This window comes from Crassostrea angulata, chromosome 2, assembly GCF_025612915.1.
Source record: "Crassostrea angulata isolate pt1a10 chromosome 2, ASM2561291v2, whole genome shotgun sequence".
NCBI classification, from domain to species: domain Eukaryota; kingdom Metazoa; phylum Mollusca; class Bivalvia; order Ostreida; family Ostreidae; genus Magallana; species Magallana angulata.
The window spans coordinates 51,149,884-51,161,846 of record NC_069112.1 but is presented as its reverse complement, the minus strand read 5'-3'; the positions used below and the strand labels follow the sequence as shown (position 1 = coordinate 51,161,846).

The 11,963-nt window shown below is 35.1% G+C and overlaps 1 protein-coding gene across 1 annotated transcript; it reads right to left on the bottom strand.

Moving 5' to 3' along the window:
- Positions 1 to 6,063: 6,063 nt before the first annotated feature.
- On the bottom strand, positions 6,064 to 10,388 carry LOC128173195 (uncharacterized). The gene is made up of 2 exons (XM_052838922.1): positions 9,880 to 10,388; positions 6,064 to 7,091 (listed from the first exon to the last, which is right to left on the bottom strand). Exon 2 carries the CDS (start codon positions 7,088 to 7,090, stop codon positions 6,332 to 6,334), a length of 759 nt encoding a protein of 252 aa, XP_052694882.1. The 5' UTR covers position 7,091; positions 9,880 to 10,388; the 3' UTR covers positions 6,064 to 6,331.
- Between the last annotated feature and the right edge of the window lie 1,575 nt (positions 10,389 to 11,963).

Genomic DNA, 11,963 nt, shown 5'->3' with positions numbered 1-11,963 from the left:
TTCGTTTTTAAAATAAACGGAAATGAAAATGTTGAATTGTGATATTAACTCGCACTAAGATTTATTCGTATGTGTCATAATGAAACGTCAGATAAAAAATCGGAGAGGATTATAAGATAATATTTACATTCTACTGTGTTTTCTCATTAAATTCTGTGATCTTCAAATGCCTCTAAATGCAACAAGTAGTCAAAGGTCAAATTGACGAGGTTTTTTTATGACGTCACAAACGTTGAACGCTGTAAACTGCAACGTCACAAGCGAAAATCAAAGTTCACGCTTGTGGCTGTTACTGTGGCTCTTCCATTAATATTAACTTACCCTTAGGATAAGATCGGAATTTTAAGGTATAATTCACACTTGCAGACAAGGCAAGAAGTTAAAAAAATGTAAATATAAGCATTAAATCATAATTTTTTGAAGTATACACTCTCATAACTGCCGCGGTGTGTGCATACAAATTTTCATAACGCGCTAACGCGCGTTACTCAATTTGTATGCACACACCGCGGCAGTTATGAGAGTGTATACTTCAAAAAATCATGATTCAATGCTATATTATATTTAAGGAATGAATTCAATATTTATTAGTTTTATACGATATATATCGTAAACTGTTTCAAACCATTATATATCGTATAAAACTAATAAATATTGAATTCATTTCTTATAATTTAATTTTTTTACTCTTTAATTCATTGTAGATAAAAAACGGTAATTTTACCTTTAAAATGACGTAAAATTGTACAAAATTCAAACGTAACGTCAGGCGTATTGATACGTTTTTGACGTTAGTCTTACTACGACTTAGGCAACATTCTATATACGATATAAAATGAATTTTTTTAGCCAATCAGAAAGCGCGTTACAACCAGAATCAAATTATTATTGTCATCTGCTTAATTAGAATAAAATCATTAAAACTGATAAAAAACGAATGCAATACCATAACAATATCATTGAAGCCCGGTGGCAAAATCATGCAATAGAATTTAATTTTTTTTACATTTTTCAATGTCTTTGTCTGTTACAACACTACGAATCGATTTGGTATTGTACAGTCCAATAAATTCAAATGACGTATTGTCAGTGCGCATACGGGGTTTGCTTATTTAAAAGAAATGAAAATCACAGGAAATGGCCAAAATTCCAATAATTAATTGTACAATTGCTAAAACATATAATTCTAAATATAAGTAATAAGGAATCGTTCTCTGAATATTTTGAGGTGATAATTTCGGTCGGTGCGTGATCAAATTTATCATAAAGCCCTTCGGGCTTTTTTTTGGATTTGACCATGTTCCGACCAAAATTATCACCTCATAATACTTAAAGAATGATGCCTTATTCCTTACTCCCGCGATTTTCAATCAATTATTTGAATAAATCTGAATTACGATGCATATGTCCTACAACTTATTGTGTATCGATCAAAAGTTCTTATAGATGTTTTCGTGCGTGCATGTGTGTTGGCATGGGCCTCGACAAAATAATGAATCTAATTAATTACAGTCCGTCAATGAATAAGTTCTACTGAATCTCCAGACCGTCGGTCTTTACGTGGTTTTACTCTATCCATATTAAAATAAAAATAATCCAACTATCTTTTTATTATTTACATACAGATTTCTCAGGAATTGGAAAGATCGAGAAATTTTAATTTATGAAATTCTTTTCATGTGTCGGTGATTAAGTTAATTCCTCATCGCCATCACCATTTTCCAATGACTCCATAGGTCCGACAATAACCCAGCTTATCCCAGTTGCATAGTAAAAGACAACAGAATAAATAATCTTATGGAAATCGTCCCTCCCTTTATAGTCGTTAGGGCCGCAGCACTAATGTCTGAGTCAGAGCATGAATAGCTAAACTGAATACGTCTTGTCCATGTACATTCTGCGCTACATGCTCCTTCTATAGACGTCCCAGGTCTAATTAATTCACAGTACTAGTCCCACAATAAATCAAAGTACTGAAGTACTGATGGGAGTTGATTTTATCGATTTTTTTTTAAAAATAAACGATATGTTTTTGTTGTTGTTTTTTTCTGGGGGTTTTTTTTGCATGGTAAGTATTTTCCTATATTATTTGAATTACGCATATTTTAATTATATAAATTTTCCGACAGGACTCTCCTGAAAACCCCATATGAATCTTGTTGCGTAATATTCAAACAATTAATTCCATCAAACTACGTATCAGTAAGTTCTGAGAAATTGCATGGATTCAGGCAATATTGAATTTTAGTCTCGTTCATCTAGATCGACGTTCGGCTATCTCCGTTAATATCCGACAAGCGAGAGAGACTCTGTGCTTGTCGGAGATTTACGTAGACAGTCGAGCGTCTGGTTGAACAAGACTATATTGAACTCTGGCGTAGGAATACATACAATGTCCGACTACAATTAATATTTAAATTGTTCGTACCATTTAAAATCTGACAATTTACAAGTATCTATGGAAGTTTCATTGAAAACAAGTCTTTCGAATACACTACATCGAGTATACCGATTAGAACTACATGTCTATGTTGTCAGCGATGCTGATTTGTGCTTTGGCCCAAACACTGTTTCACTTTTGGTTTGTCGGAGAGTTGATTAAAATCAACTCCCAAAAATCAAAGAAATCGCAATACGTTCATGAGGCTTTTACCTTATAATGCAGATTATGTATAGTGCTGTGTTCTGTACGTATAATATACGTGTATCTGTATGAATTATACCACCTTTACTCAGTATGTAAAATGCTTTATAACAACATGTTTAATAGTATAGTACAAACTATCTGAACTGGTCATACATTAGAAAGGATTTTTATTCTCTCTCTCTCTCTCTCTCTCTCTCTCTCTCTCTCTCTCTCTGAAATCAGGTAAATATACCGTGTTCTGGAACAGAAGGGTATATTAATGTAACACCTGATATTTATAACTAAGATTATTGGTTATCTCGTATTTCAGGATGAGATGTGACGTTGTAATATTGGACATCTCTCTCAGCTTACCGGTATATATAGCACCTCAATGTTCACTTCTTTAATCATTTTCTTAAATTTGGCAAAATTTGTATTTTGACTCTCTTTCCTTACTTTGAGGAGACGAATCAGTGTTGATGAAAATAAATATCTTTTTCCAGTCGTTGGCAGATTTGAATAATAGAAAATCTGAGTATTTTTGTTGATAACATCGTGCTTATTTATACTTTTTATTTATCTATCTTGTTCATCCTTGCAGTCAGTTGCAGGCATATTAGACTAATATTAAATAGCATGTACTTTTTTACAATCAAATATCTAAGTACTTGTGTAATTTATTAATTATTATTTAAGTACAAACTGAGACGTATTTGTAATAACATTTTAATTGTTGTTCAACGCGTAGGGAGAGGGAGTTTTTATAACTTTTTACTTAATCCCATTGTAATATATACATGTAATGCAAAAAAAATATGTTCAAATCAAATCAGTGAACTTTTTGTTGCATGCATTGATTTATTTTTGTTGGGTTTGATACATTTGATGGAGGTGAGGAAGTTGATTGAAAAAGAGAAGGGGGAGAAATTACATGTAGCTACACTACATGATCTGTATTCGTTTTTACACAAAAAAATATATCATTTATCATAAAAGATTATGCATGGCAATAAATTGTCGTATATAAATTTTGATTATATCGAGACTCGAATTCAGTTTTCTATCAAATATAAGGACACGCCAAAATTGGAATCAATTCGATATGAGATACCGTTTGTGGTAAACATCTAGCCATAGCCACAATCCTTTTTTGTCTAGTTGTTTTCTGGTACTCAGTAGTTAAATTGCTTAAACAATGTGGACGAAATGTGATAACTAATAAGCCACCAAATAAACGCCTCTATAGCTTCAGAGGTCTGTTATAAGTACCGCTTTATTGGTTTGTAATGAATACAGCGGCCGGAGCGGCAGGATTATCCGGCCTCTGTTATCATTATAGACCAAGATGGACGGTCAATGCGGGAACTACAACAATGAACTGTGGAAGACTTCCCTTCGACAATGTACGATGAAAAAGCAATTTTGCAAAATTATCACTTCTGTTTTTAGATGAAGTGTTAGTTTGATTAATGCAAATTGGTTGCCATGCCTACAGCTTAGTGACCGTTCTGGGAGCCTACTCATTACTTGGCGTCCAGTAGTGCTTTACATACGTGTATAATATTGGATTATTTCCACGGCAAATCGATACCTAACTAACGATATATAATGTGCGTATTTTGACCAATTAATTAATTTATATACGTATCCAAACCGTCACCGTAGAAGATTGAATGTTTTAATTAGCACTGTTTGCGTAAATGTTGGTTATTGGAAAGTATTCATAATTAAAGAAAACTATCCACAAGTGTCAACGGTTTATTTAATGCGTTAATCCACGAAATAAAGTCAAAGTCGTGCTCAAAGATACACTCTGAATAAAAGGCGTCTATGAATGGGGTTCTTGTTGTCCGACAATATACTGTAAAGTGTGTAGGACGAATTTGTTAGTCCTCATGGTATACATAATTATATACATGTATTCATCTTGACACCTCGGCCTGTAGAGAGAATTAATCAGCGTGGAATAAAGCATCGGCCTTCCGCACACTAACCACAGGGGTTGCTTTGTCACCAGACTCATTAAACCAAAATCCATTGTCTATTTTATAGTTGATTAAGCATTTATGCATTAGAAAGAGCATCGTAAATGAAAATTGAACAGTAAAAGGGTACTTTAACTTGGATCCGGAAGTAAAATGTCTGTCATCTGTTTCTATGGTAACGAGGACGCCTCGTCACACAGCTTGCTTAACGCTGATCGTTTCCTTTGAGACAAAGGAAAAGTTCACGTTAACAATCCGATTTATGCGCAATATGGCCTCATGAAAAAGAAGTAATTGACTTGAGTAAAGTCTGATGTCATACTGTGGCATAAACTATCAACTTAACTATCACTGCTAATGGCAGCGAAAAAACAATTAAACACGGGTAGAATCAACAGATGGGCAAACTCAAATTAATTCAGAGAGCGACACATTGGAACAAATAATGATACGTTTTGAACCATTTTAACAAGAGCTTGGACTTTGGGAAGTTAAGCCTGCTATTTTCATTGCTGTCCACTCAGCCATGGCTCATTGAAATCAACCAGATTTGTTTGGTGTTTGGGCTAAGACTATGTGATCGGCCCATATTTCGCTGAAATACTGTGGAATCATTAGATTTCGTGTTGGTTCAATTTTCGTGGAATTCGTGTGTACCTCGATCTCAGCTCCGAATTAGCATCCTCCACGAATTAATAAATTAGGGTTAAAAAGTTATATTTCCTTTTGTAGGTATAAGAAAAAATAAGAAAATACACGAAATTACGTCTCCACGAACCTATAAAATTTCAGGAATCCACGAAAATTGGCCCCCACGAATTTTAATGATTACACAGTAGCTCATTTTTAACTTGTTTTGACGCAAGAAATAGAAAGTTACATCCTACCGAAAGTCCAAGGCTCTGTTAAAATGATTCCAACCCTCCAATTTATAGTTGGATATCAGTAGCTGTAAACCATGAATTTTAAACCCCAAAACCAACAAGTTTCTTTTCTGTGACAATCCGTGGCGTTTTCATTTTTAAATTTTCAGTGAAAAAACGAAACGATTGCACATTTTTCCAATCAAAACAACAATAACCATTAATTCCTACATGAATTATACTTGCTCAAAATATATATTCCCAATCGTACATGCATGTACGTGCAGTCCTATCGTTATATATATATACGAGTCAGTGATACGCCTTCCCACACATGGCCATGAGATGGTGCATTGAAGTGTACTATATAGGATACTGAGTTACACCAAAACTCAACGTTACTGCTTTTGGTCATAAGAAAAGTGTTCTTTAGGTAAACTGAGTGGTGTTGGGTGGGTGACTAGTTGGCAGGAAGTGACACATCTTCTCACACGTCCTCGCTTTGTGTGAAATCAGAATGATCGAGAAAATGTGGTACAATAAGTTTTAAAATTCAAAGAAGCCATGGTTTAAGAAATGACAGGAACACATTTTTAATTCAATTTTCATTGTAGCCACAAAAACAAAATTGTAGATTTTGAGAGTGCAGTTCATATTTAAATAATATTTTGTAAAAATAATCATAAATCATTTTAACTTATAATCAAAAATTGAAAGATTTTTAGAATTTTGAATTTGGCACAATAACAAACAGCTATGACAAATTTCATTGCTATGGGAATGAACAATAAAAGGCAGGACAATAGAAAGGTCGCACGAGGTCAGCTGATACAACAGGAACAAGGAGGGCGTGTCTAGGAGTCGAGGTCCTCGTCCTCCCTCAGCTCGCTCTGACTCAGCCGCACGTGCTGCTCAATGCCGAACCGACACTTACACTTGCCGATCGTCACGAAATACACGCCGGTCTTATCGACCCGGAACCCTTTATCCGGGGTAAAAATTTGCTTGACGTCGCCAGTGACGGTAGCTAGCGGGGTATTGTCTTTTTTGTTCCTCAGAGTCACATGGATCTTGCCTTCAAACTTACTTTCTGTTTTGAAATGGCTAGCGTATTCGTCTTCTTTGATAACCAAATCTGCTTTTGTTTTGTATTTTGGCGGCACTGTAATTTGGTTGTCTACGGACCATACGAGTTCTTCTTCAAACGTCTCGTCTCCAGACTTGGTCAACCCCAGCTCACCTTTGAACCCAGCGTTGGCCTCGATGATGGGGTTCGGGGGAGTCAATTTCAGGTCTATGTTGTAACCATACGTAAATGTCTTTTGTATGGAAATGGAACAGATGGATTTGGTCCTTCGCTCGGTCTTTAATGTGTACATCTGGTTCTGGTCCGTTTCGTTGCTGAAATGCGCCGTGAACAGCACGTGCGTTTTTGGAGTGTTGACTCGGATCTGATCGTAATATTCCGTATTTCCATGTCGAACTCGCATATTGCGCCAGTTGATGTCACCGGAGAGAATGTCGTCTGCGTCTTTTTTCTGGCTTTTGTCCAACGGAAAGTCGTTCACCCACTTCCGGACTATATCCTCCAGGTCCATTATTTCTTGAGACATCCTGAAATTATTTTTAAAATTCGGGATCAAATTCAAATTGTAAAGGTGGTTTGAGAAAATAAATATTAAAAAACACAATCCTATCCAAAAGTGAATAACTTTTGAATTTAATCCCTGAGAATCTTAAAACTCAAGCAAACCGCAACATCGCTCGGCCTTTTCCGCCAAATGTTCAACTTGGCGGACAAAGCCGAGCGATGTTCCGATTGACCGCAGCGCTTCACTTAAATTCAAAATTTTATATGAATAGTTTGTAAATACATTGACTTGTATCATGTACTCTCTGTATATTGTCACGTACTTTTCATCTAGGCCTATATAAATGCATTTTCAAAGATGTCTAAAGTCTCCGGTGCTTTTACTCGGCGATCAAAATTTCCAAAGAGATAGATCCGTTTTAACAATTGATTGGTCTTTCGGTGGGATGTTACTATTTAGTTTTCTCATCACAACAGTCTGTCAAATACTGCGGATGAAGTCTGACAAATGATATTTCGTTCAAAGTATTCATATCTATTAATGGCCAATGACTGGAGAGTTATGATCCATGAGTAGACCCCGCCTTCATCAAATCTGAGTATGTCATGTTCTGCCCAAAGTCCAAGTTCTTGTTAAAAGGGCTCTAAATGACCCAATTCATAAAAAATTCGACCTTTAAATTTAAAAAAATCCACTACATTTTATATACCATCTTACGGATGGGCGAACGGATGCTTATATTAGCTAGAACTAAAATAATTCTACGATTTCACTAATTTTTTTTCAAATCTAAGAATATAAATACGGAATTTGGAAGGTTTAAGTTTTATATTTGCTAGAAGTTCACCTAGAAAAATAAAAGCGAGTTATAAAATTCCGCGATATACTAATTCTCGAAATTAATAAAAAAATGTACAGCACATCATGAATTTATATCGATGCATATTTGTATTATAAGTTTACGTCAAAATCACATTCGCAGATAAAGTTAGACCAGGTTGTACCGAATCCTCATTTGTAGTCGTCATCTACAAAATTTACACAGATTGATTCGGCATTGCATGTTTAATTCATGTTTGAATTCTAAAGGAGTTTTCTTCTTCTTTTTTTTATACTCTAATATTGTCGTCTTGCATCTAACCGGTATTTGGCTCTTTGCTTACACTTCTCCTAAACAAAATATTCAATAATACATGCATAATTATGACTGCATGGGTTTATAAGTAACAAAGTTTCCATACTTTGTTCACTACTTAAGCAGGCATCTGACGTTTTAAAATATTCAATAAATATAAAAAATATCTATAAACATTATTCTTCTTCAAATACATTGGAAAGACAAATCGACACTGTTATGATGGGTAGCCATTAGTCGATATTTCAATGTCTATATCCCTTCGGCTGTCTATATCAACACACAGAAGATGAAAGAAAAATGTGAAGTACGCAACAGTGCACAAAACTTAATTGCATGCCTATTCTCTGTGTGTTGTTCTTTTTTCATTTGGGGGGGGGGGTCTTTTTCAGTGCATTGTTTACTTAGTTTTCTGAAAATCCGACATTTGAAAAGTGTTTGACTGAAAGCAAACATAGGCATCCGTATCGATGAAGATGCATAGAAGTCTATTGGTCATTTCTAGTTCAGAATATCTTACAAAGGTTTCAGCGCGTGTCAGACATGCTTCTGTATAACGGAGCGAAGCCCCCGCGCACACAGAGAGATATCAACCGCGGGCGCCTCCCCGTGATAAGAGATTTCCAAGAGCTCCGGCAATCTGATAGAACCACTTCTATATAGGAAGACACACCACACCAGGCGTAGAAGTGTTTTAAAACAAGAAAGCTTTACAAGCTGAAGACAGAAATATTTCTCTAAAATTCCGAAATCTGCAGTGAGTGATAAGATGTTAGAAACTGTTGGTTCTGTCTTTGAAAGTTATGAAGTACAATCAGTACACAGATATACCAACTGATACGGTAAAACTATCAACAAAATTATATAACGTAATCCACAAAAAAAAAACGTGCATAGAAATAACTACAGTTTATGTATTATAAAGTAAAACAAGACTAAATGCTTCTACATTTTGGCAATGAAGGATTGGTATGGTATATATATGCATGTCTCATTTCTTAGGGTGCTAACATTAGTACATAGACCATGCATTTTATGTTTATAATTCTTGGTTTTGTATTTGTTAAGGTTTTTTGGGGATTTTTTTTTAATGAGAGCGAGAGCGAGAGCGCTTTATTTCACCTGATAATTAACCATTTCTAATCAATGCAGATAATACGTGCGACACAATATGGAGCGAGTGTTGAGTGTATTCTGTATGATGACTATTGTGTTACCGCCCCGAGTGTCGGACATCGCTCAATCATGCATGTACAAGTCATCTTCATTCCCCGGTTTATGTACTTATGTACACATACTTTAATTCACTCGATTTCTGTGTATATCCGAGGAAATGTGTGCTTTCCGCGAGAACAATGCGAAGGTCAACTACAAATTTCCGACCGCAAATCGTTTTGTGTTTGTTCTGTTAATTCACACCCTATCCAACATCTAGCTTTTACGTAATACATGATTTTTTTGCCCTTTTTTATTTCTAAATAACTTTAAAATCTGGTTTAAGATGAAGAGCAGGCATGTCTATTCACGACTTATAAAAAGGTTCTATAAAAAAAATCTTATCATGGTTTTAAAATGATTTCGTTCAGAAATTTAACAAAATATTACTGAGGGGAAATATTGTCAAAGTTTACACTATTTTGTAAGACACACATTATTTTAATGAAAAAATACGTACCTTTATAGAGAGAAATTCACAATCAACGTTTCATCTCACTGGAATAAATCCTATTTAAGATGGCCCCCACTAACGGTATATTCCATAGATTCTGATTGGTGGAAAATTCTACATAGCATTATTGATATATACAGGTAAAAATCCCTGTGTGTTCCCCGCCCACTTATAACGAACACAGATAGATATAAGGTGTGTAGAGAAATAGGAACTCCGTAGAAGGTTCTCAGTCAGCAATGATCCCCGACACTCCGAGATAACCCGGATTATAGCGCCCCTCGGAATACAGCTGCTCCCGGCCTCGCCGTGTATACACATATGAACGGCAGCAATCGACGTGGAAAAGCACTGCGACAAATTGTTTTTGGTTGATTAATTATTTAAGTCGTTTGATACACAATAATGCATTTTCTGTGTCCTGGGGGAGATCCAAGAGAGCGACTCACAGTGGTTTCATAGACTATTTAACATTCGCAATATATTGATATTTTTTTCCTTGTATAGTAATGCCCGGATTTAAGTTCCCGTTAGTTCCCGTGACGAAAGGATATTAGCAATATGTACAGCTTAACAGTAAAACCTGAGGATGTAGAACTCTGACATAATGAAGTCTCGATTATCAAGACGTTACATCGTGTTTTTCTCATCCCTCTTATTACATGAATATTTAAAAAAAAAAAAAAGGAAAATGCATGTACAAAGGACTTCCTTGCAAACGAGCGGTACTGTATTTTAATTCAAATTCATTTTTTGTATGCAATTTTAATTTTTCCAGTGCATGGCAGTTATAAAAGGTTACGAGCAATCGATCTTTCACCCCCCTCCCCCCCCCCCCCCCCCCCATCCCGGGTCCAAACGTTTACGCGACAATAAAAGCATAAAACACTGTGTTGGATAATTATGTCAGTGCCAAGGCATTTTTGCACCCGTTTAAGGTCAGACGACACGTTCCTCGAGAATCTTTTTTGTATCTCCTCGTAATAAACAGTTCCAATAAAAAATATTAATTTTTTAATCATTTTTAAAATGATTAAAATTTACTTGGATATGGTCATATGTCTAGTCGGCCGAGTGGTTAGAACCGTGGCCGCTCTCTGCGAGAAGCGTAAAGGTTCTAGAGGTCGTGAGTTCAAAGCCCTGAACCGGTCGAGATAGAGCTCCAATATAGTGAATTTCGCTGTGCTGTTTATTTATTTATTTATTTTTATATCAGCAATTCAAGTGTATTTTCAAGAAGATTATATAGGAAATTGCATACTCTAGTATTTTGCAGAAATGCCTGGTAAGGTACCCCAATTTTTTGCAAGAAAGCTTGTCAAAGTAGTAGTAAACCATTAACAAATTACTGGGAAAAGTTATATGAAATTGAGGAACGTGTCGTCTGACCTTAAGATGCATGTTTCGAACATTTCAAATATATCATATGACAGACCATGCATTGCTTAAAGAGTTAATACAATGTATCTAACCTGTCAGGTTAGACATTAGCCTTTAAAAATTCAATTCCTTAGGGAAAACATTTCTTTCCATAGGAAAAACAAATATTCCTGCGGTATATTTAGAGTTTCCTACCGGAATAAAAAGAACTTCAACATTAATAGGAATTCAAATTCCGATAGGATTTGAACAAAACTTCAATAGGATTGCAAAATCCTACAGGAAATCTTGATTTCCAATAGAAAAACTACTGTCCTTTCTGACATCATTTAGTTATTATTTTTACTTCATTTTTCAAATATTATCTGCAATATATGACTACGTTTAACTGCCTTAACTAAATTCTGGTAAGAAACACATTTATTCTACAGGAAATATAATTCCTGTAGGATTCTTTTAAAACCTTACTGGATTTTTTAAAATATCATGTATGAAAATTATTTCTCTTAGCGGGAAACTATCACTTTCCCTTAATTTCTAAAGGTATTCTCTTCTGTCATACATATTGTGACACACAATAATAGCAAAAGTTGTTTTAGTACTCTATACATGCTATAGGTAATGGTCTATTGTTTTATATACTGGTATCATCAGTAATAATCGCTAAAGATGATCGCGTTAACTGTCGTTTACAAATGTGAAATATAGAT

Excerpts from the sequence above, each read along its gene's own strand:
- LOC128173195 (XM_052838922.1), bottom strand. The coding sequence starts at position 7,090 with ATGTCTCAAGAAATAATGGACCTGGAGGATATAGTCCGGAAGTGGGTG.